The sequence below is a fragment of the Barbus barbus genome, assembly GCF_936440315.1.
Source record: "Barbus barbus genome assembly, chromosome: 50".
Lineage (NCBI taxonomy): Eukaryota > Metazoa > Chordata > Actinopteri > Cypriniformes > Cyprinidae > Barbus > Barbus barbus.
The window spans coordinates 7,160,177-7,185,345 of NC_136728.1; the positions used below are offsets into that span (position 1 = coordinate 7,160,177).

Sequence of the window (25,169 nt, forward strand, 5' to 3'; positions counted from 1 at the left end):
TCATTAACACTTTTGATTATGTTAAAACAAATTATGATTATAATAAAACATTTGACATTTGCACATTGACAATTCTTGTTTTGTTGAGGTTATGTTCTCTTTTTCTTAAAAAGACCAAATATACTGAATTTATCAGATTATTTTAACCACAAACTATCATAAAAAAAGTAGCTCAAAACACTTTCTTTTTTTTGGACAAAGTACTGACATAGATGCAACATCCCACAACTGTATATTACCAAACATTTTAACCAAGAAATCATTACATCAGCTGTGACTGAATATTTTCCACACATACCTTTGCAGATGAAGACAAATAGCATAGGACTAGACTTGACTGAACAGCTTCGGCTTCTACCAAAAATGATTCATCATAGTCCAATACTCTATAGAGAACAACAGTGCACTGACTTACAATTTACATGTCACTGTATTACCCTTAATACCGCAGCACAGCTGGTTACACAGAAATGACTAAACACTTCCACACTATCACTTCCACGCAGCGGGATGGAGAGTTTGAAGGAGATTAGATGGGGTCTTCTGCTGATGATCTCAGTGTGTTGTGGTCCCGGGCTTGTGTGCGCGTACCTGTAGCTGCCAGCAATGGATTGTGCAGTAATAACTCTGAAAGCTGAAGCTTGTAAAGACACACCTGAGCTCCCGAGTGTGTGAGAGAAGGAAGAAAAGCCCCAAGGCTGTGTGAGGAAAAAAGGATTATGTTGCATTGAGAGTTGATTTATGCTTTTCATGAGAGGGAATGATGGCTGGATTCATTACGGGACACGCTCTCGTCACCACGGTTAATGACACATCAGAGTATAGAAATGTGTTTGACAAGCCACACGACTTTACACACTTGGATTAAATGCTTCATACTACTGCTTCAGAAGGTGTGTCTACTAAGAATGCATTTCTTTAGATGAATTAAATGAATGTTTGGGAATATATAGAGTGTGATACAGGCTAGGGAGAACTTTATCCGGGAACGAATGTTTCAGGACATCTCCCAAGAATCATTATGAAAAGTATGTTGAGAACAAGTTGTAAGAAGCTGCTAAATAGCAAAAAACTGTACTTAAAATTCTCAGGGGAGTCATTGCCCCTACTTTTTTAGTTGTTGTACTAAAAGCATATATAAATGCTATAAAAATCTGGGTCCTGAAGCAAAAACCTAAGTTGGACCTAATTTTTAGTTGTTGTACTAAAAGCACTAAATAGTAAACGATAATGTAAGACGTGTCAGTAGTAGAGATGTGCAGATTTAATTTAGCTTTAACAGTTTTTTTCAGACGCTGGTCAATTTAGGCTGTTTAGTTTCTGCGAAAAAGAAAACATCCAAAATGTATTTCAGTGTTATTTTACTACACTATTTATTTTTTTTTGTTTTTCAATTTGTGTCTGTATCAATTTCAGTACATATAGTATTAGGACATACTGAAATGTTACTAGAATAGTTCACCCAAAATTGAACATTTTCTAAAAAAAAAAAAAATTAGTCACCCTCAGGCCATCCAAGATGTACATGAGTTTGTTTCTTCATCAGATTTGGAGAAATTTATCATTACATCAGTTTCTCACCAATGGATCCTCTGCAGTGAATGGGTGCCGTCAGAATGAGAGTCCAAACATCTGATTAAAACATTATAATACTCCACAAGTAATCCACACCACTCCAGTCCATCAGTTAATATCTTGCGAAAATATGTGTGTTTGTAAAGAAAAAAAAAAAATGTTGTTGCTTCTGGCTAAAATACAAGTCCTCTATCCAGAATATTGCTTTCTGGAAGTCGTCTCATCTGAATCAGAAGAGAAACATGCACAGATCAAGCAATGATCACGTGAACAAGTGATGCAAAACTTCTCCAAATCTGTTCTGATGAACTCATCTACGTCTTGGATGGTCTGAGGGTGAGTAAATATTCAGTAAATTCTCATTTTTGGGTGAACTCTTTCTTGAAAGACATTAAATGTGAACAAATAAGCCCCTCTATGTTTTGTTGTGATTTTAAAGACATGAAGAGAAGCATTTCTCTTAGTTTTCATGAGGGTTAAATGGTCTAACGGTCAGCCCAGGGCAAGAGAAAATGACTTGGAGGTTTTTTCCAAACTTAATTTCCAGTCTTGCAAATACAACACAAACTTCTATGACAGGCACTTGAACAATTTTCTTGATAAAACACACAAAACAAAGATTACCTATTTTAATAAAAATGTGTGGATTGATGCAGATGTTTTGGGTTACAGATGCATAAAAAACCCAGTTTTCCACCGCAATGACTGTGTCTTCATCTCATGTACATCAATTTAAACATCTCTATCAATAGCACTACTCACATCTTTAAGGCTAAACCTCATTTTAAGCCACATTTTGGACAGGAATCTCAAACATCACCTTCTTTATTGCTACAAATTATTGCCTGAATGAAATTAGCGCCAGTGGCTGTGGTACAGATACTGATAAACACCGCGCATCTGGCCTACAAATCACAGAAATACATTTTTAAACTTTTCAAAGGCAGATTTTTATGATCTCAGAGTCAACAGCTGTGGTTAGAAACCGCATACCAACCAAGCCAACACATTTGTCATTCCCTCGAGGCTGTTTTTGGCATCTGTAGACATTTACAGACCCAGACAAAATGCAAATGTATCAATCAAAATCTTTGCAGCAAATCTTCACCAAGCCTGACATGTCTGGAATGTGAGTTAGGCTATTAAATAAATGCACTGGTCCTGTTTATCAATGGCATTCATTTAAGGTTATGTTGACCAGCACTTCATATTGTGGAAATGCAAATCATCACACATCATTAATCAGATTATATCTGACTTGCCGTGAGTTTATTAGTCTTTAAACCACTGCTTTGTTGTTGTTTGCTGTCTTGCAGTTTGTCAATTATTTGGTGATGCTTCGAATAAGTTAAAAGGATGTAGACAATTTATGCCACATGATTCTCTCATCCTTTTTAATGCAAAAGCACTTTTGATTACCAGCTCACACTTCCAGCAAATCATAACCAGGGAAGACGTGTCTCATCTTGAAGAAAAATAGTGTCTCTGACTCGAAGCTTGGGTTTATTTTGACACTGCTATGACAGGGCAGACAGACAAATATTTGATCAATGTTTTGATTGTAAACATGAATATGAAAAAGAAATAATATTCTCAATATTGTAAACAGATATATATATTATTCCTAGTTAACAATCCTCACTATCTGCTTTATATGTTTAAAATAATTCTATAATGTCTATCATAGTAAGTATTAAAATATTTTAAATGTAATTCTCTTCCCTGTAAAATTAATCTGAGATTATTACATTTACTGCCTGCTTTATCATATAAAAATATTATTTTCATATATATAATATATACACACACACATACATATATGGAATATATATATATTGCCAAAAGTATTGGGTCACCCCCTTCTAATGAACATGTTTGACTACTTTAGTAATTTCTATGAGTACAAATCTTAATGTTTAAGCATATAATGATATTCTAGGGAATTGTGTGCTTCTAATTTTATAGCAACAGTTTGGACAGAACCCTTTTCTATTCTAACATGACAGTGCCTCTGTGTATAAGGCACGGTTCAAAAAGACATGATTGATTGAGTCAGTGTGGAAGAACGTGACTGGTCTACAGAAAGCCAAGTCCTGATCCCAGCTGAACTCCTCTGGTGTGACTTTAAATGCAGACCTTGAGCCAAAAACACATCACCAAACACCAATGACTTGGACATAAGGGTACTGTCATTTTAGACACATCCAAAACTGTTTCAGAGATGGAAATACAATTTTTAAATACATGAATTATGTTTCCATCTTTGTTGCCACAGTTTTGTTAGTGCCTTTTTCTGTTCTAAAGAAGGGGTGTCCCAACACTTTTGTCCTTATAGTGTCTGTACAAGTCATCGGTGTTAATATGGCAATCTGATGCAATAAAATCACAGCTATGTGGCCCCAACCTAATATTTATGAAAAAGAAGCTAGTCCTGGGAACACAGTTGTTGTTGTTGTTTTCCATTCAGTTATGTGAATGTTTTCCTTTGTAGAAGTTCAAATATTTTCTGGAAGAACACACTACAAAAGCACAGCTGTGATTATGAGATGTGTCACTTCTGATATCAGCCTCATTCTGTTGCATTGACAAATGAGACAAATGTTATCACTGTCACTGTTTGGTGTCAACATCAATGGTGAAACTCTAATGCTCTGCTCGTGTGAGACGCTCTGGCAGGCTGTCTGGAGCTGGCAGCAGCATCACACATCAGTCTTTGATCCTCGTCGCAGCGGGAGTTTGGAGCAGTTTTTTGGTATCAGAAGAAGTAAACACACAACTTAACTGAAGCTAGACAAAAATGAAATAAATAAAGGTATTTTGATCAAGGAGCCCAACAGGACAGCACACTTTCTGGCCGGAAAAGACCATTGGCATTCGTGCATGAGTGAGATTCAGGGCCAGTGAACCACTAAATTACTCAACGTGTCTTTAATTACTGGAATGCTCATGTGCAACATCATAATTAAGCAATAATTGTGCAACACCATAATTAAGCTCAGGAGTTTAAAAAAAAATCAAGAGACAACTAACAGAAACTGAAGGGTAATTTTTAATTGCACCATCACATAGAATCGAGAATTGTTTTTACATTTATACATCAGTGCACATAATAGGTCTTCAATAAGTTGTCTAAATGTAAAAATAAATTATTTTGGGTAATAAATTGCACTTTAATTTTATCATTGATTTTTTTTTTCTCTCTAACATCCCAGGGTTTAACTTCAACTCAAGTCCAATATCTGTATGTAAACAAAACATGTCATTTACTCTCTTTTTTTTTTTTTAATAATTAGATATTTTTAGTGTTGTCAAATGATTAATTGCGATTAATCGCTTCCAAAATAAATGTTTTTGTTTACATAGTATATGTGTATATTTATTATGTATATATAAATACACAACCATGCATGTATATATTTTGAAAATATTTTCATGTATTTACACGTATAAATTTATATTCATATCATTTATATTATATATAAATACATTACATATATAATCATAAGATTTTTCTTAAATATCTACATGCATGTGTGTGTATTTATATAGACATAATAAATATAAAAAATACACACACATATTATGTAAACAAAAGCTTTTATTTTGGATGCGATTAATCACAATTATTCGCTTGACAGCACTAGATATTTTAATTTGTACTAATTATTTAAATCAAATTATTTGGAATATAGATCCGTCTAAAATTAAAAGTATAAAAAATATATATATTTTATTAATTATTAATATAATAATATTTAATTAATTATTAATTGTTACCAACAATATATTATACTTTAATTACTAATGATTATTAAAATATTAATTATAAATTAATATTTAAGTACAATTAATTAATTGCAACAACTTAATAATTAATACTTTTAAAATGATAATTAACACTATTAATCTCTTCAGTATTACTGTATAAGGCCCATTGAAGATGAATTATTCTCACAGTTGTAGATACTGTATATATAAATGGTTAGCAGTGCATAACTTCTCTGCTGTTGTCATAGAGATGCTCCTCAAGAAAAGCCAGAGTTTTCTGCCAGGACTCCTCCTGAGCTCGACTGTGAGGAACCGTCTCTCCTCCCCAAAGCACCACCACTACAATACAAAGCAATGTCATTTTAACCTCCTGAAATACAACGCATTTTCCAACAACAGCACATTCATCTACCCGTCTGTGAATATGACATCTCATGTCCCATTTAAAAGCATGCTGGTGGGGAAATTCATAAGAAACAGATGATCCATAGACTAGCCCTTATGTTATATTCCTGGTCAGTATGACCCATAGCACATCTTTGAGTTGTTGGAAATACTGGTTAAACTTGGATGCTTTTCTTGAAATTGTGAAATTATTTCTTGTTTAGGGTCATGAACATGCCTGCAAAATTTCGAAGTTTCTGAGATGTTGTAAAAATTTCTACCATGATTGTGATGTTAGCAGGTCAAAGTTAAAGGCAGGAGCAAAGACCTAAAAGAAAGAAAGAAAGAAATACTTCCCTCTGAGAGTGTTTACATTTATGCATTTGGCTTTTTCCCCCCGAAGAAATGTATGCTGTGTTAAAAGTGTCATTCAGTTCATGTTTGTGAATTTTGCTGGGAATTGAACCCATGATCTTGGTGTTACTCTACACTTTGAGCTTCAGGAATAAGCAAAATAATATCTAAAAAAAAAAATATTATATGTATATATATATATAATTTACACTATTATAATTTTTGTGAAAAACAAATACTAATATTTATCATATTAATTATTCAAATGTATACAATTCTAAAATGTTATATTTGTTATAATACAAAATATAACTTCTTTAAATTTATGAAAATTAAAAACAAACGTTGAATAGAATTTTGAAAATCATAATTATATTTATCATATAAATTATTAAAATCTATTTTATTAAAATTAATTTAAAATGCTATATTTGATATAAGACAAACTACAACTTCTTAGTCCAAATAAACCAAAATGTATTGATTTACTTGCTGCATTTCCACTGTTATGAGACGTGCTAGTTGTCACTCTCTAGTGAATTTCTCTCTAGTGAAATGTATTTTTCAAATCCAATTTCTGTATAAATTTCAAATCTGGACTACATGAGCTACTGAATTAAATTTAAACAGTAAAACAGTTATGAAATGCATGTAAATATGAATGTATAAATGTGAAACGTGGAAATCGGCTGTAATAAAAACATACAGTTCACATTTTTGTTGTTTTATAACTATTCAACAACTCTTTATATAACTCTGATTGTATTCGTCTGAAAGAACTTACATAAAGAAAGTAATTTACACCTAGGATGGCTTGAGGGTGAGCAAATCATGGGGTAATTTTCATTTTTGGGTGAACTTTAAAATTCATACTTTCTTGTATTTACTTTTTGTAATGTGCGGCAACAAGTCCCTGTTTTAATAAATGATTTATTGAATCATTCAAATCAAACGATTCATTCAAAATGGCTGATTCAATTAGAAACGAAACAAGTGAGTCCATCTGAATGGACAGTTGAATCACTGGCTCACTCGATTCCTTCAAAAACTGATTCTTTCAATGTTGCTCTGCACTGTTGTATAAAACTAATAGCACATTTATGCTCGCGCACATGTGCTGATATTCAGAAAAGAACATTGTGCAGTGACTATAATCGGATTAGGGTCAACGATTGTACCCATGATTTTAACGTAACACAAGGGCTAGCCAGCTCAAACACAGCTTGATTATACATGTGATGTATTAAGACTTTCACCTTTGGTCTTTGCCTCCAGTAGTTTGAAGTCACTGAATCGGATGTGAGGGCTGTAGGACGACTCAATAAGGTGACCCGTTCCAGGATACGAGAGAACCGTTAGGAGGTGACTGTTCCCAGCCTTCTCCATCATCCTCTTCATCTGCCGAGCAGGAAATGAGATCAGCTCAATCACTGGCCTGAGATGAAACATATTAATGTATTAAACTGATCGACTCACATCCGCTGCAGATTCTGAAGCCGGCCAGTTTTGATCGTCCTCTCCAACGATTAATAAAACAGGACATTTGATCTCACCCATCTGGTAAAAACATGAATTGCAAGCACATGACTCTTTGTGGTACAAAACTGAATATTATATACCGATTACAAAGTAAATGCATCATTTTCATACCTTAACTTTCTTGGAAGGGTCATCTGGTACTGGCAGCAACAGATCCCGCCAAATTATCCTCATCTTTTCATCATAGCGGATTTTGTCTATATTCCTTGGTGTTGACAGAATGACAGATGTTCTTAGTATATAGTTTGTATAACGTAATGCGTCTTAATAATGAAAATTGTGTTTCTTGCTGTTGCAGTGCTGCATAGACATCCGCCAAAGATCCTTTGAGTGGCATGATGTGACTCCCGCTCACACAAACCACACACCTGGGCTGCAAAGTTTCCATCAAAGAACAGAAAAATACATTGTATCTGCTTCAAATCTCCACTGTATTGATGAAAATGAGAACTTATGGCGTTTTTACCTCTACAGTTTCTGAGTATGCGGTCAAACCCAGCGCTACAGACACACCGAATGACATCCCCATCACTGCCACTCTGTCAGGACGAACTTTGGGGTGTTTTTGTAAAAATGTGAACGCAGTCTGAAAAACAACAAGCTTTAAATACTTTCAAGGTGTATATTATGGTATATACCTTATTTTTCCCTCTCCGATGTAAGAATCAAATTGTATGAAATATTGAAAAATAATTTTTTATTCAATTTGAAATTATTTTTCAATCTAATTAAACATTCAAAATGATTTGACATAGAACTGAATTATTTTAGAATCACTTTAGCATTAACAAAAATTAAATAATGGCAGTATAGTTAATGTATATCCAAAGAGGTAATAGAAATGTCATTTCATTTCAATAAATATTTGTCATATACACTACCAGTTAAATGTTTGAATAAGATTGTTTAATATTTTTATAGAAGTCTCTTCTGCTCACAAAAGCCTTTATTTGACCAAACATACAGTAAAGCATTAATATTGTAAAGCTACTATATAAATATAACGCTATTATGTTATTATATTATATAAAGCTATTTCAAAGATGATTTTTCAGCATCATTACTTCAGTCTTCAGTGTCACATTATCCTTCAGAAATCGTTCTAATATGCTGATTTGCTGCTCAGTTATCATTGGTGCTCAATTATTATTATTATTAATAAAACATTTTGCTTATTATTATTTTTATTTTTTTTTGATGAATAGGAAAAAAATATTTAAATGGTAGTGTATCACAGTTTCCAACTAAATATGAAGCAGCGCAGTTATTTTCAACATTTATAATAATCAGAAATATTTCTTGAGCAGCAAATCATAATATTAGAAGGATTTCTGAAAGATCATGTGACACTGAAAACTGGAGTAATTCAGCTTTGATCACAGGAATAAATTTCATTTTATATTACAATTCTTTTAAATTTGTAATAATATTTAACAATATTCCTGATTTTACTGTATATTTGATTCATGTATAAACCTATCTGTTATTCAAAGTTATATTTTAATTGTTGTGTAGCACACGTACCTCAAAGTAGGTGTTGTCCACATGATGGAGTCTTCCTTCAGCAGTCAGCATCCCAATGTACTCCAGAGCCAGCGAGACATAGCCGTGGGACGCCAGGAGCGCTGAGCGATACTCAACACGACCTCCCTGCCCTCCCCAGAGGTCCAGCACAGCAGGAACCTGCATTACAAAACCACACGCATATAAACGGAGAGTCCCTTAAGTCTCTGTAAAAGTAGACAGAATGTACAATGATTTACATTCATCTAAATGTACAAGGTCACAGAGTAGGTTAGTTTTAAAATAAACGCTTCCCTTGTGGCACAATACAAATACATATTTCATGTGTTGTTTCTGAATGTTTTGAATTAAATCCTTCACTTTTGTTCATTTTAATGCATCACTGCCGAATAAAACTATTAATTTCTTTAAAAAATGGCAGTATAAAAATATTTATATTATAATTAAATCAATAAATGTATTAAACTTGCATGTTTATGCAATTTATATGATTAGAATATGTTATTAAATTAAATATAGTTAAAAATTGTTGCATGATATATGGGCAAGGACTGCATCTAAACACTAATCCATACCTGGAGGAATGAAGAGTGTCCCCTTTATCTCACCCTCTGTCACTTCAACCCTCTGGACTTCAGGGGCCAAATACCAGCGTTCAGCAGTAGCTGATGTGAGGGGTATGTGATGCTTAAAGCCCCTAGCAAGGTGTCCTTCATACACAGAAAACATCACTTTAACGGGGGTCTGGACATTGTTCTTCCGAAATCTGTCAATTCAAATTAGAATTATCTGTCAATTCAGTGCATGACGGTAAAAGATTTTGCATTTTTCGCTTCAGTTTCAAGTTAGACACCACATTGGCATGCTACTTAAAAAGATCAAAATACTAGACTGCGACTGTGTGCTTAACAGCTTTAATTAGGGAAAGAATTACAATATCACAAAGCATTGTAAAAAAACTATTGAATTAAAAACAATGGAGAAATATAAAACTATCAATTTATTGTTAATTGTATATATGGAAACAAGCACTGTTCCTTCTAAGCTGCTTAAGTTTGTTTTCCATTCTCTTCTATCAGCTTAAATGCTTCTGTTGTTTTGATATGATATTATACTATGTTAGGCCTATATTATAAACCTAATACATAATTGACATTGTTTTTTAATGGAGTCACTTATGCTCATCAAGGTTGTATTTATTTGCTTAAAAAAATAAACAGTAATATTAACATTTCTCATATTGCAATTTCTAATATTGGTTTTCTATTTTAATATATTTTAAAATATAGTGTATTCCTGTAAAGCAAAGCTGAAGTTTCAGCATCATTCAGTGTCACATGATCCTTCAGAAATCATTCTAATATTCTGATTTATTATCAGTGTTGAAACTGTTGATATTTATAATGTTAATATGAAGCTGCTTAATATTTTTTGGAACCTTTTTTCTTTGATTCTTTGACTAGGCTAATAAAAAGTTAAAAAGAACAACATTAATTAAAAATATAAATATTTTCGAACAATATAAGTCTTTACTATCACTTTTTATCCATTTAACACATCCTTTCTGAATAAAAAAATAAGAAAGAAAACATTTACTTTAAATGTTAAAATTTACTAACATTTACTGCAAAACTTTTGAATAGTGTATATTGTAACACAAAATGTATATTTTGAATAAACACTGTTCTTTTCAACTTTTTATTTCTCAAAGAATACTGAAAAATATCACAGGTCCCAAAAAATATTAAGCAGCACAACTTTTTCCAACATTGATTATGAATCAGCATATTAGAATGATTTCTGAAGGATCATGTGACACTGAAAATACTGCTTTGCTTCACAGGAATAAATTATATTTTAAAGCATATTTAAATAGAAAACTTTTATTTTAAATTGCAATAATATTTCACAATATTATTTTGTGAAATAATATTTAGTATTTTTTATTTTTTAAATTTACTGATCCCAAACTTTTGAATGGCAGTGTATTGTACTGAAATTTATTTTCTCAAATAACCTAAAATGTACATCATTTAGTTACATCAAGGGTCAAATCAAATATAAATAGCACATTAAAATTCAAAGTTACACAGTTTTTTGTGTGCGCGCTGTACAGGTCTGGCATAACGAATGTTTTCGCTCAGGTGGCCGAAATGTCCGCCCACTAGAGAAAAGTTTTGCTCAGCAAGAAAAAAATTTAGAGGGAACATTGGAAACGACATATTTTAAGTTCATTGCCAAATCTGAATATACATACATATATTTAAGTATTTCTGAGACCGTGGGGAGACTCTATTATGTCATAGGGGTGCTTCATGGAATAGGCGGACCTCTGTGCTTGTTTGGTGCGATTTGTTCAAGGCGGCTCTCTGATTTATTTTCTTTAAGCATCATGGGTAATGTAGTTTTTCACCTGGGATTCCGCTGTTAAACAGGGGTATTTAAAACATAAGTTGAAAAATTGGGAACTGAAATATTGCAAAAAGCACATTAAAGGGATAGTTCACCCAAAAATGAAAATTCTGTCATTAATCACTTACCCTCATGTCGTTCCAAACCCGTAAGGCCTTCGTTCATCTTCGGAACACAAATTAAGATATTTTAGATGAAATCAGAGAGCTCTCTAACCGTGCATAGACAGCAAGGGTCCTACTACGATCAAGACCCAGAAGGTAGTAAGAACATATACAACAGCCAGTGGTTAAACTGTAATTTTATGAAACTGCGAGAATACTTTTTGTGCGCAAAGAAAACTAATTACAACTTTATTCAACAATTCTTCTCCTCCGCGTCACCCTTAAGATGCCATTTCGGAGTGTATCATGACACATGCACGTAAACAATGCATGCACCTGATGCTGCTGACAAAGAACACGCAGGCGCTGTGCCTTGTTTACATTCAGAGGTGTGAGAGTGATGCGGAGGAGAAGAATTGCTGAACAAAGTTGTTATTTTAGTTTTCTTTGTGCACAAAAAGTACTCTCACAGCTTTATAAAGTTACAGTTGAACCTCTGCTGTCACATGGACCATTTTAACGATGTTCTTACTACGTTTCTGGGTCTTGATCATGGTAGAACCCTTGCTGTCTATGCAGGGTTAGAGAGCTCTTGGATTTCATAAAAAATATCTTAATTTGTGTTCCGAAGATGAACGAAGATCTTAAAGTGGTCCTATTACAAATGTTACAAATGTCAAAGTCCACTCCAAAGGGAGATATTTTGTTTTAAAAAAATCCCTTTTCAAGAACTACAACGAATGGCTCGTTTGGACTACAAATTTGTTTTCCTGTATTTGTGATATCACAAAGCTTGGTTGAGCACCGCACGTTTCAAAATCAAAACCCGGTGCAGGTGTTTTTACATCACTATATTTCTGAAGGAAACCAACTGTCTTCAGAAAATCATGGATGTCATTTTCATTTCATCTTGCATGTAATGTCTGATAAAGCAGCGTTTGTGAGCGGAGCTCTGCTTTGTGTACAGCGTTACCGCCAAACCTCTATCTCTCCCAGTCCAACAGCGCTTCCTGCTGGCAGAGAATGAATTTGCAGATATATGCCGCAACAAATAGTGTAACTCTGTGGGACTATGGTATAAATAAATTAAACTGTATAACAATTACACTGCAATTCATGTTATATTATTAGAATTATAGAACAATAAACATAATCCATATTACTGTTGCACTTATCTATACATAGTAAATGCAGTTATTTTTAAGCTGTTGTTTAGTAGTAGCACTAAAACGTGCTACTACTTTAATATGTCTTGCAATATCTATGCGTGCAAATGTTCTGCGCGATCCTCTTGTTCAATATTCTCGAGGTCTGAATTGATATGGCGATTCTGACAAACATGCTGCTTTGGCAGGACGGGGCAGTACTGAAACACCATCTGTTCGCCAATCACAAAGCACTGGGACAGCTAACCAATCACAACACATTTCATTTTTTGGAAAGCGGGCCTCAGACCCGGAACTAATCGAGCCGTTTGTGGTAGGCTGGGGAGAAAGGTATTGTAATAAAGTGAATTATGTGAAAAATAATGCAATTTTTGAACCACCAAGCATGAGAGCATGTTCTAGTACACCCCCAAAACAAAATCAAGACTTTGTAAAAGTGCATACTAGGATCCCTTTAAGGGATTAGAACGACATGAGGGTGAGTAATTAATGATATACTTTTTGGGGGTTTTTTTATATAATTTTTGATTCATCATTTTTGGGTGAACTAACCCTTTAACAATTTCCCTAAGAAGAAAATGAATGGTATTTTTTACCTCTGGAACCCATCTATTGCACTATATTGACAATGGGCCTTTTATTCCCACACAGTTGTTTTTTTTTTTTTTTTTTTATGTTAGCACCTTTATGATAAATTTCCCATTTCAATTTACAAAGAAAAATAACAGTATACACATAGGGAGTAAATTAAGCAAGTTTAATTTAAGGTGAACTGTCCCTTTCAGTTAGAATTTCATGCATGCTGTTGTTTATCGCTCGCTTTATTAATTACTTACCGGCGACCTGGTTTACTTTCAGGAACAGGTCTCATACTCCACAGCAGACCCATGCCTTCAACTCCCTCAAATGTCCCGCCAAGACTTTTATCTCTGGAAACTGTATTAATAATTCAGTAAATTCTTGTAGAATCAAAACTGTGATTGTATGATGGTTTAAGATAGTAGTGTACCTTTAACAGTCCCTGAGGAGTCGCTGGTGTAGCGGCCGAACGCTTCCCAATCATCTCCATCTTCAGATTGAGTCAGTGCGTGAAGAGTGATCTTATAATCAGCAGGTAAGTGCTTAACTTCAACCTCTGTTTTTTCATCAACCAAGCAGCTTGAAGGATGAACAGAAAGCACAGGAGCGTGCTCTGCCATGTTATACCTAAAAATTGAACAGTGGAGTCGCTGGAAAAAGTCTGAATAAATACAAACTGTGGCAAAGGCTTCAATAAAATGTTCAAGCTGGTCATTGTCCTATAGGACTGCGGTTCACACAGACAGCTCCTTATTTGGACCTTAAGTTCATAGATAAACAAGCCCATAAAAACGTAACAGGTTATTGAAACTGATCATAAAAGACTTATGTAGATAGTCTGACCAAAGTGACAGGATTTCCTGCCATAAAATGTGACTAATTTTAGAGCACTGACATAAGATGTACAAAATAATCAGGTCTGTAGGAAAATTGGGAATGCTGTAGTTTTGTTATAAGGGAATTGTTGTTTGTTTACCTGTTAATTATTTACTATAGTTGGCTTAAAGCAAATAAATTGCAATCAAATCTTGATATTATTGAGATTAATACAATTATGGTGGCTTTTGTTATAACAGCTGGTCTTTTATTATATAGTGATACATGTTGCTATTTGTGATAGAATTGGTTAGATAAACATTTTAATAGAAATAATGCATCATAAAACTTGGATTGATATTCTGCTCATTCATAAAAGTAAATACAAACTATCACTGCTTGTTTCCATATGAATATCGAAAGTATGTAACATATACATTTTAATTTTAAAAAAGTAAGTTTTTTATTGATATTTTTTACCCTGGACCACAAAACCAGTCTTAAGTGTAATTTTTTTTTTAATTGAGATTTATACATCATCTGAAAGCTAAATAAATAAGCTTTCCATTGATGTCTGGTTTGTTAGGATTGGATAATATTTGGCCGAGATACAACTATTTAATCTGAGGGTGCAAAAAAAAATCAAAATATTGAGAAAATCGCCTTTAAAGTTGTCCAAATGAAGTTCTTAGCAATGCATGCAGGTGCATCTCCAAAAATTAGAATATCGTGAAAATATTTTTTTTTTTCTTGCAACTTATTTCAAAAAGTGAAACTTTCATATATTTTAGATTCATTGCATGTAAAGTAAAACATTTCAAAAGTTTTTTGTTTTAATTTTGATGATTAGAGCTTACAGCTGATGAAAGTCAAAAATCAGTATCTCAAAATATTAGAATATTTACATTTGAGTTTCAATTAATGACCATCCTCTTGTTCTTTGAAACCACAACTATGGGGAAGACTGCTGATTTGGCAATGATCCAGAGAGGGTAAGTCACAGAGGGTCATTACTGAAAGGTGTGGCTGTTTACAGAGTGCTGTATCAAAGCATATTAAATGCAAAGTTGACTGGAAGGAAGAATTTGGGTAGGAAAAGGTGCACAAGCAACAGGGATGACCGCAAGCTTGAGAATACTGTCAAGCAAAGCCGATTCAAAGACTTGAGAGAGCTTCACAAGGAGTGGACTGAAGCTGGAGTCGGTGCATCAAGAGTCACCACGCTCAGACGTCTTCAGGAAAAGGGCTGCCAAGCCACTTCTGAAACAGAAACAACATCAGAAGCGTCTTGCCTGGGCTAAAGAGAAAAAGAACTGGACTGTTGCTCAGTGGTCCACAGTCCTTTTCAGATAAAAGTAAATTTTGCATTTCATTTGTAAATCAAGGTCTGGAGTAAGACTGGAAAGACACAGAACCCAAGCTGCTTGAAGTCCAGTGTGACGTTTCCACAGTCAGTGATGATTTGTGGTGCCGTGACATCTGCTAGTGTTGGTCCACTGTGTTTTATCAAGTCCAGAGACAATGCAGCCGTCTACCAGGAGATTTTGGAGGACTTCATGCTTCCATCTGCTGACAAGCTTTATGGAGATGCTGATTTCCTTTTCCAGCAGGACTTTAGCACCTGCCCACAGTGCCAAAACCACTTCCAAGTGCTTTGCTGACCATGATATTACTGTGCTTGATTGGCCAGCAAACTCGCCTGATCTGAACCCCATGTGGAATCTATGGTATATTTTCAAGAGAAAGATGAGAAAGAGTCGATCCAACAATCCAGACGAGCTGAAGGCTCAGTAGTGCCTCAGCAGAGCCACAGGCTGATCGCTTCCATGCTACACCTCACTGATGCTGGAGTTTGTGCTAAACGAGCCCCAACCAAGTATTGAGTGCATAAATTAACATACTTTAAAGAACTTGAACTTTTCTGTTTTGCAAATCTTTTTTATGATTGATCTTAGGAAATATTCTAATATTTTGAGACAAAAACAAAAAAATATTTTTTAAAACAAAAAAACTGATTAAATGTTTTACATTACATGTAATGAATCTAAAATATATGAACGTTTCACTTTTTGAAATAAGTTACAAGAAAACTTTTTCACGATATTCAAATTTTTTGAGATGAACCTGTATTATTAATCAAAAATGAAGTTTTGATACATTCACATTAAGAAATTTACAAAATATCTTCATGGAACATGATCTTTACTTAATATCCTAATGATTTTTGGCATTAAAAAAAAAACTATAATTTTGACCCATACAATGTATTTTTGGCTATTGCTACAAATATACCCCCAGCGACTTAAGGCTGTTTTTTTTTGGTCCAGGGTCACATTTATTTTGCTGAGGTTTATTTATGCACTAATTTCCAGTTGAAATGCTGTTGTTTCACTGGAAGATCAAGAGTATGACATTTTAATAAAATATTAGGAGGTCGAAAATCAACACAAAAAAACAGTCGTAAAAAATAGAGTCAATTTCCATTTAATGCCAAGTTTCATCCTTTCACACAACTACAGAGCACCAAACTTTATGTTATTCAAGGAAGATTCTAATTAATGACAAAAAAAAATGTAACAATGATTGTCTGAAGATCAAACTTTAGCTTATAGCTATCAATATTTATGTAGCTGAACACATTTTATTAACACAGCAGAAGTGATATATTGTAACGTGTTCCCTAAACTAGGCCTACTCTTCAAACAGCTAATAGCACCGCATTCAATGTACATGTCTAAAAATAAAAGACAAACATAAGTTAAAAGTAAACCACACTTTCAAATAGGTAGTTAAATTATTGAATATGTAGTGGTAAATCTGCCTTGGTTGTAACATCATAATATCGTTTTACTTCAGAGAGAAGTGATTCATGGAGCGCCTCCGGCGAAAATGAGCTCCAGGGCCGCTTGGATGTCTCCGCCGGTGGCCTGCAGGGCTCTCAGGATGAGCTCCTCATCACGGATGCCCATGTCCCGAAGCTGCTGGAGCTGCGACTGCCACTGATTCTACACATTATCAAATAGAGTCACTTCAGAATCAGTAATGTCACTTTAACAAAGAAAAATGATATTGTGAACAGACTTCACTGCATATAAAAAGGAACAGGATGCGTTAAAATCAAGCTGTGCTAACAGTCATAGGAAGAATGCATGCATTTTTCTGGACATCTCTATTTATAAATCGATATGGCGATATATCGCGATTCTTCTCAGTGCGATACGATTATCGACATCTGGGGCCAAATATCGATATTTTAATTAATATAATAAGGTGCTCTAAATAGATTTCCCTGTTCACAGCGTCTAAAAATGCGTGGAAATCGCAGCTGCGCCATTTCCAGCTTCTATCCAAAAGCGCTCTGAGCAACCATGATCCACATTCTCTATGAAGATGGGGAAGCACGAGGAACCGAGGAATAAACAGATTTCCAGCCACTGTATTAGCTTTACTGCTATATATATGTTTATGGGGATGAAAACTAGCTGCCCCAGAACTGCTATCAGCGTGGACCATAGGCACTGATCACGTTATTATTGCAGAGCGCATATTCAGTCCGTGAGTAGCCTCTCCGCTCGGATCGCAGGTGTGAGAGAGAGCGCCGCCGGTGCGTCCAGTTTTATGTGAACAACACTGCTCTCCCTCTCTCTCAGATATTACAAGTGCGCATTATGCAGTGAGAACAGTGGGCACCGACCGGCAGAAACATAAATCTGCACCTATGGCATACGTAATGCGGCGCAGAAGTGTGCAGTGTGTATGCTTGCCATGCGTTGAAATAACGAACCTGAGCGCGCAAAAGACCCGATGTGAACGGCTATTTCTTCATGTGGGACTCTGTTTTTATGATGAGAGGAGTAGAAAGGTTGAGAAAGCACTCCAGGTAAATTTAGAAATTTGTACCAGGTTTATATTATATCTTATCTTTTTTTTTTTTCTCTCTGTTTGATAAGCAGTTAAATGTGTTTGTTTACACACAGAGAAAAAGAAAAGTGTACGCTTTTAATAAGTCCAAGAATAAAATTATTAATTTAGCCTACTCAACATGTTAAAATTGATTTACAGAACTTTTTTTGCTGGGTTTTTTTTAACAGTTTGGACTTGGATAAAGAAAGAAAACTTGCACTTAACCTTTTCACAGGCATTTTGTTTAGAGATATCGTGATGTATCATTATAGGATTTTCTAGAAATATATCGATTATCGCAGAATTGCGATATTATCGTGTTATCGTGATTATATCGTATCGTGATTATATCGTATCGTGAGGTACCCTGCGATTCCCACCCCTAATGGACACTATAAAGGTGAATCTGGTGTAAAATGTCACAGGATGTCCGGTGGTTACTCACGGATAAGCTGGACATGCTGGACACCTGCAGGGCCTGCTGCAGTGCCTGGTTAAACAGGTCGTTGGTTATAGGAGTGCCTGCAGGGATCGGGGACACTCCTGAAGAGGGACCCTGTCACAGACATATTCGGTTTTTAAATTAGTGTATGCAAATCTAAAACATTATAGACACACTGATGGTTACATTCCAGCTGATAACAATTATTATCATTACTGTCTGTTAACTAGTTCTAATATTAAGTAGTCACAACATCGTTTTCAACTAAAAACTGAAAACTTTGTACGTATTGGCCGCTCATTTACAAGAAAACAGCTGGTGGGCTGAAAATGCAAACTTTGGAAAACGGGTTTCAAAGTACAAATTTTGAAAACGATACCGTTGTAGTCTCAGTGTAAACTACAAAAACACACATTTGTGAAAACGTTGACGTCATGCGTTTGTGTATTATACGTGTGCATAGATATGTTCACAGGTGCGTAGTGTTTCTTTTCAAAGTGACAGCGCCATCTACTGGCCTAGCATGAACAATACAGAATTTTTAGTCGCATTCGCAGATCCGTGTTAACGGGGATCTTTTTGACATTTTGTCTTTACACAAAGGAAAAACATTTCTGTTTTTAGTATATTGTTATCATGTAAACGTACCCTAAATTTTTATACTGCTTTAATTTAAAAATAAAACACTAAAAACTAAAATATATCACTTATAAATTAAAGTGAATTTAGGCATCACAGAATCTGCTAAAGATTACATGTAACATGTATTATGAAATTATTAAGTTATTTCAGCAGTGATAATAACAAGAAATTTTAACTGGAGCACCAAATCAGCATATTAGAATGAAGGCTGGGATAATGGCTGCTGAAAATTCAGCTTCACCATCGCAGGAATGGATGACTCAATTGTTAAAATGATAAAAATTATTCAGTTATTTATTTAGATTGTTACAATATTACTAAAATTCTAACAAATATAACCAAATTTGATCAAATGCACCCTTGGTGTGCACAAGAGACTATTTAAAAAAAAAAAAAAAAATCTTACAACAAATGTTTGAATGTTTGTATATATTTTGCCACACCTGCCAATGACATAAATATTTTGTACTGGCCATGAAACACAGTCTTTGCATTTTGATAACTGTGCCAAAATATATTGCATTTTCCTGCACTGTTATAATTAATTTTTATAAAACTTATTGGTAAATTTAGCGAACAGTGTTGGGGGTAATGCATTACAAGTAAGCAGTAATCAGATTACTTTTTTAAGTAACTAGTAAAGTAAAGCATTACTTTTAAATTTACAAGAAAATACTTACTTTTTTTCTCATTAATTCACTAGCTATGTTTCTATCCAAAGATGCAAATTTAACTTATGCGCAAAACTGGAATATCGCATTAAACATTTGCGAATAAAGCACCGTTTCCATCCAACGAGTCAAAGAGAACAAAATCGTCACTTCATGACAAACTGGCACTAAATATCTCTAAGAAAACTAGGAGAATTACTGAATATAATCATTTTCATATATAATAAATTACTTGCGCCTCAGAGAGAGCAGACGTAACACAATAAATGCGGTCATTGTTTTCAGAGGTGGATGCTGCTGTTTGGGAACGCAGTCGTGTAAGACAGAAATACTTTGATGACAGACTTTGCTCAGGCATTTCAGAACGACCAAAACAACATATAGATGCTGTGAACAAGATCGGTTCGCTGCTAGTCAAGTTATCCCGTCTCATAGCACAAAGTCATATGACTTTTTCGATGTGCATGGTGGAATTTATTCAGTAAATGTGTTTCCATCGTAGTTTATGCACATTTTTTCTTATCGGATAAAAAGTTTATCCTACTCAATTGTGCGCATTAGTTTTTTATGCGCATTTTTAGAATTTATGCACATCTTGGAGTTTCCATCCAGATTTTTTATGCGACATTCCAAAATTAAAAAATGGGTGGATGGAAACATAGTCACCAACACCTCTTCTGTTTGAGAGAAATTGGGGGTGAGGTGCAAAGGCACTTCTATCAGCCCTAATTTATATTTTGCCAAAAATATAACTTTTTTTTTTTGTTGTTATTAAAAATAAATAAGCCCAGCCCACTTGACAAAACGTAACGCAAAAGTAATGTAATGCATTACTTTCCATAAAAAGTAACTAGATAGAGTAATTCAATATTGTAAGCATTACTATTAAAATACCCAATACCATTGGGAAATAACACTGTTTTATATACTGACCAAAGCTTTATGCGCATTTGGTGCTTGATGAGTTATAATTTTAGGCCTGGTTGTATGTTTATATATATACATATACACACACACAGTAAAAACACCAAGTGTTGCAAAGGGGTGAAAAATTTCCAGTAAATTTCCGGAAACTTTCCTGGAAGATTCTAAAAAATCCTGGAAAGTTTCCAAAATTTACTGGAAATTTTCCATCTTTTTGCAACCCTACTCTGGGTGGACACAGTAATGGGCAGTGTACTCTACTGAAGTGTCCTGTACCTGGTTTCCTGTAGTTGGTGTAACAGCGCTGCTCTCAGGGGTGCTGGCGAGGGCCAGAGCGGTGGCCAGCTCACTTTGAGTGATGGGTCTGGGGCCCACGGCGCCGTTATAACCCAGTGAAGCTGGCCTCATGCCAGCCAAACCACTAGCAAGAGTGGACGGCCCACCGCGATTCCCCTACAGATGATAAACTGGCTTAGGATCCAATACTGTTAATGCCTTATTCCTAATGAAGAACAGTGAATCATCACAAACCGACTGGAAGTCCTCCTCGTCATCAGACATGCCATCAAAGAGAAAACCTCCTGTAGATTAAAAAAAGTTTATGCATGAAAACTACTATGGATCACCAAAATGACCTGTCACATTATGTAAATGGTGGGCAATTTTTCACTTAAATTGTGTTTAAATGGACACCCACCTGGCATGTCGCTGTAAGAGCTAGAGGACACATTTCTGGAGGAGCTGGCGCTCTGCTGGGGCGGCACGCTGCCAGCCACCGAGTGCAGCACCAGGATGATGGCATTTACCAGTGCCGGGTGGGAATTGGTCAATCTGGTGAGACAGTTAAGCTCAGGGTATCGTTTGCTTTAACCCAAAGTGCACCACATGATTCAAATGCCACATTCTGAGGCAGTTAAACCTCAGATTCAACAGGAAGTCAACACGATATGGTGTTCACAACCGTTCCACGATGTGACATCAGCCAAAATGGAAAGTCGTTTCAAAAACAAAAGAGACAATTTAACTGTGATTAATTATTATAAAGTTAGTACCAGACAAACTTGACTGCTTATGCTTTAAATAAGACAAATATTAATTCAACCTTTTTTATATATATATATATATATATATATATATATATATATATATATATATATATATACGGTATATATATTAAAAAAATATTATTTCAATATTGATTAATCAATAATAATAACACAATCAGAATTATTATTATTATAGCATTATTAATTTTTTATTAATATTACTATTATTAACTGAAGCAGTATTAATTATATTTATCATTACAATAATACTGATTAATTCATAATAACATTGATTTATTTAATATTTAATTAAGTATTATAATTATTGTTGTATTAGACATTATTGTTGCCATTACATTATCAATTAAAAATAACATTACTGATTTATTATTATTATTAATTTAGTAGTAGTAGTCCTAATAGTAGTAATATTAATTATACTTATATTATAATACCGATTAATTAATTAATATATATATATATATATATATATAATACTGATTAATTAATAATAACCTTTATGTATTTTTTTTATATAACATATATTATATATTTGATTATTATATTACAATAATTATTATTAGTGTATTATCATATGAGTTAATAAATTGATGTTATTGCATTATCAATTAATAACATTACTGATTTATTATTGATGTATTATTATTATTTTACATATAGCATTGATTTACTGATGATGATTATTATTATTGTTGTTAATTGTTTATTATGAATTGCTAATTATTGTGATTATATTAGTATTGATAAGTTAATTAATAAAATGAATGATTTATGATTATTGATGTTGTTTTTCTAATTAGTAATAGTAATAATATTATTAATATTACTAATAAGAAAACAACAATACCTATTAATATTAATATTTATTAGTTTATTAATAATAACAACCGATTTATTTGTTGTTGAATTATTTTTCTACATATAACACTATTTATTATTAGTGTTGTTATTTTTCTCCTATAATTAGTACCACTACTAATAATAATCTTATTTATTAATTTTGGATCAGTTGTATGTAATGATGCTCACTCACGTGTCAAGCATGTTTGGGTCTGTGAATTGTATGAAGAGGTCTTTGTCCTGAAGAACCCCTAAAAATACAGTCAATAAACATGAGTAAGTCTTCAACACGCCTCACATCACAAATCACTTCTGCCTGCAATCATACCAAGAGCCACAGGATCGCTGCTCAGCCCAGGTGTTGCCACGATGATCTGGTCGAGGGATTCCTTGTTGTTCAGCATCTTGAACACCTGGAATGAGTGAACAGCTACTCAAACATGTTCCCAAGGACCCAGAACCAGCCGCAGAGACACTCATGGTCAGTAGTGAATCTGTATGCAGGTCTAGTCAACCTACCGAGTCTCTGTATGCAGTGCTGGTGTGAAGAGCTGCCTGCAAGACACGAAACTCCCTCGCAGCCGCAACCTTGTCCACTGGGTCTATAGGAGAACATACAGGAATAAATAATGGACTGTATGCATGGTACACTTTTGTCTTTTTGGAGCTAACCAGTGTCCATCTTCATCTCCATTCTTTCAACACGACTCACCGGGATGTATCTCAGGCTCTGGCCATGACTTTCTCAGGATGTGCACCGTGGATCCCGACTGAATCCCGTAGGACTCCAGAGTCAAGTCATCCTTTAACTTTCTGCCACAGTACACTAATTCTGTAATGCATAAAGATAATGGGAAAACCGTTCCTCTAGGGGTTGTTCCCAGAATTGATTAATTTTTCTCTTTTTCCTTTTTTTTGGAAACATGAAACTGTTTTGAAACGTCTTTAGATTTCATCACAAACGGGACACGTTTAAGTCTTTAAAAGTCATAGTTCCAGCTTGATGACTTAAATCCTATTATATATTATGTTATATTATATTATATATTGCAAAAACCTTTTAAACAAATGAGATACAAAATTTCCACCCCATTAAGGGGGAAAAAATGGTCTAATAGACTTATGTGTCTCTTATTTGTCCCTTATAATAGTTTGTTGATAATGTTAAAAAATAAGAACTTGCGAAATGATTTGACTGTTTACTATTTAAACCATAAAATAACTTCCTTCTAGTAAGATGGGTAACACTTTACTTGATGTCTTCAAATATATCATTCTTTTTAACTATGCCCCTTGTAATGCACCATATGATGCATTTATATTAATTATTACACTGTTATAATACATGTAATACCTGTAAATTAATCTTAAGTAACCAATTTTTAAAACAAAATTTGGTTATAATTATTTATGAAAAGATAAAATGCTTTTTTTAAGCTATTATTTAGTGGGATAAAAATGTTTACTAATAACAGTTGGGATATAATAAATAAATATTAATAAAGCTGGAATACATGCTAGTAATTATTAGGAAGTTATTAGTAGTACTAAACTACTATTAGGCTACCCCTAGCAAAGATTGTAATTGATACCGGCAACAACTGGAACACAAACTGGACAAAAGTGATTAATTCTGAACCACAAATAATTCAAAGCATTTATTGTTAACATACTGTATACTGATATAGCAATGGAATATTTATCTTTGATTATTACAGTAACTAGCAAAGCAATAAGTATACTAGTATTTCATAAATAGACAATAAAATTTAAAAGACAGTCACCAAATAAAAAAAAAAATAATAATAAAAACTAATAAAATAATAATATAATAATAAGCACTAGGCTACAGGAATACATGTAAAAAGGCTTAAAATAACGGGCTAAAACGAAACCCTTATTTAGTTACCTGAATATCTTTTAATGATTTTAATTTGAGGATTTGACTTTGAGGTCCACATCAAATTATAAGATTGTAAATAAAGGCTCGAGTGTTTTAATCGGTTCAAATGTGACAGCATTAAAGCCATACTGTGGTCTAATATTATAATGAGCCATATTCTTCGCATTATATGTTACCTATGAGCTCCGGATCTGGTAATGCATCTGGGATCTGAGCTGACACCAGCTGCTTGAGAGTGGAGACCCGGTACTCTCCGGGAGGAACATCTCCGGGGTCCGCCTCGGGAAACTGCAGCACGGACTTGGGAAGAGAGGGCTGATCCAACAGCTTGAGAGACAGACGCCACTCTGAGAGCGCCATTGCACAGAAACGACGAATAAATCTGTTAATTTTGTAAACGCTGTCTGTCTTTGAAATAAACAGAGTATCATGCGACTGTTTTCATCCGCGCGCCAGGAAAGATGGCGGTTCTGGGAATTGTAGTTTTCCTGAAGTGTTTAGACTGTAGTTCTCGCGTGTGAACAGAGAGGGCAGTGTAGCTATGAAACTCAGAAAT

At 34.2% G+C, this 25,169-nt stretch overlaps 2 protein-coding genes and 1 pseudogene across 3 annotated transcripts in view; all 3 read right to left on the reverse strand.

Annotated features, from left to right (window-relative positions):
* LOC306867958 (laminin subunit beta-4-like) overlaps window positions 1–620 on the reverse strand; it is a 24,354-nt gene extending 23,734 nt beyond the window's left edge. The window contains exon 1 of the mRNA XM_079413916.1: window positions 299–620. Coding sequence (XP_079270042.1) covers window positions 299–323 — 25 coding nt within the window. The 5' untranslated portion in view covers window positions 324–620. The remainder of the gene's footprint in view (window positions 1–298) is intronic.
* A 4,937-nt stretch (window positions 621–5,557) lies between these two features.
* Window positions 5,558–14,025, reverse strand: LOC306868323 (peroxisomal succinyl-coenzyme A thioesterase-like; annotated as a pseudogene). The gene is made up of 10 exons: window positions 13,836–14,025; window positions 13,663–13,762; window positions 9,710–9,910; window positions 9,145–9,303; window positions 8,087–8,206; window positions 7,911–7,993; window positions 7,732–7,825; window positions 7,558–7,638; window positions 7,338–7,479; window positions 5,558–5,682 (listed from the first exon to the last, which is right to left on the reverse strand). The product of its transcript is annotated as a peroxisomal succinyl-coenzyme A thioesterase-like (transcript).
* Window positions 14,026–16,684: 2,659 nt separating this feature from the next.
* Window positions 16,685–25,076, reverse strand: LOC306867963 (ubiquitin-like protein 7). Its single transcript, XM_079413927.1, has 10 exons — window positions 24,790–25,076; window positions 23,423–23,542; window positions 23,230–23,312; window positions 23,039–23,123; window positions 22,904–22,961; window positions 21,501–21,634; window positions 21,335–21,384; window positions 21,080–21,256; window positions 18,570–18,680; window positions 16,685–17,226 (listed from the first exon to the last, which is right to left on the reverse strand). The coding sequence occupies exons 1-10, from the start codon at window positions 24,971–24,973 to the stop codon at window positions 17,089–17,091; spliced, it is 1,140 nt and encodes a 379-aa protein (XP_079270053.1). The 5' UTR covers window positions 24,974–25,076; the 3' UTR covers window positions 16,685–17,088.
* Window positions 25,077–25,169: the final 93 nt, after the last annotated feature.

Bases quoted from the DNA above. Each gene is read 5' to 3' on its own strand.
- LOC306867963 (XM_079413927.1), bottom strand. From the start codon at position 24,973: ATGGCGCTCTCAGAGTGGCGTCTGTCTCTCAAGCTGTTGGATCAGCCC. The intron at 23,543-24,789 runs GTAACATATAAT...TATGCATTACAG, and splicing joins ACCAGATCCGGAGCTCATAG to AATTAGTGTACTGTGGCAGA. The intron at 18,681-21,079 runs GTACAGGACACT...TGTCTGTGACAG, and splicing joins CACCAACTACAGGAAACCAG to GGTCCCTCTTCAGGAGTGTC.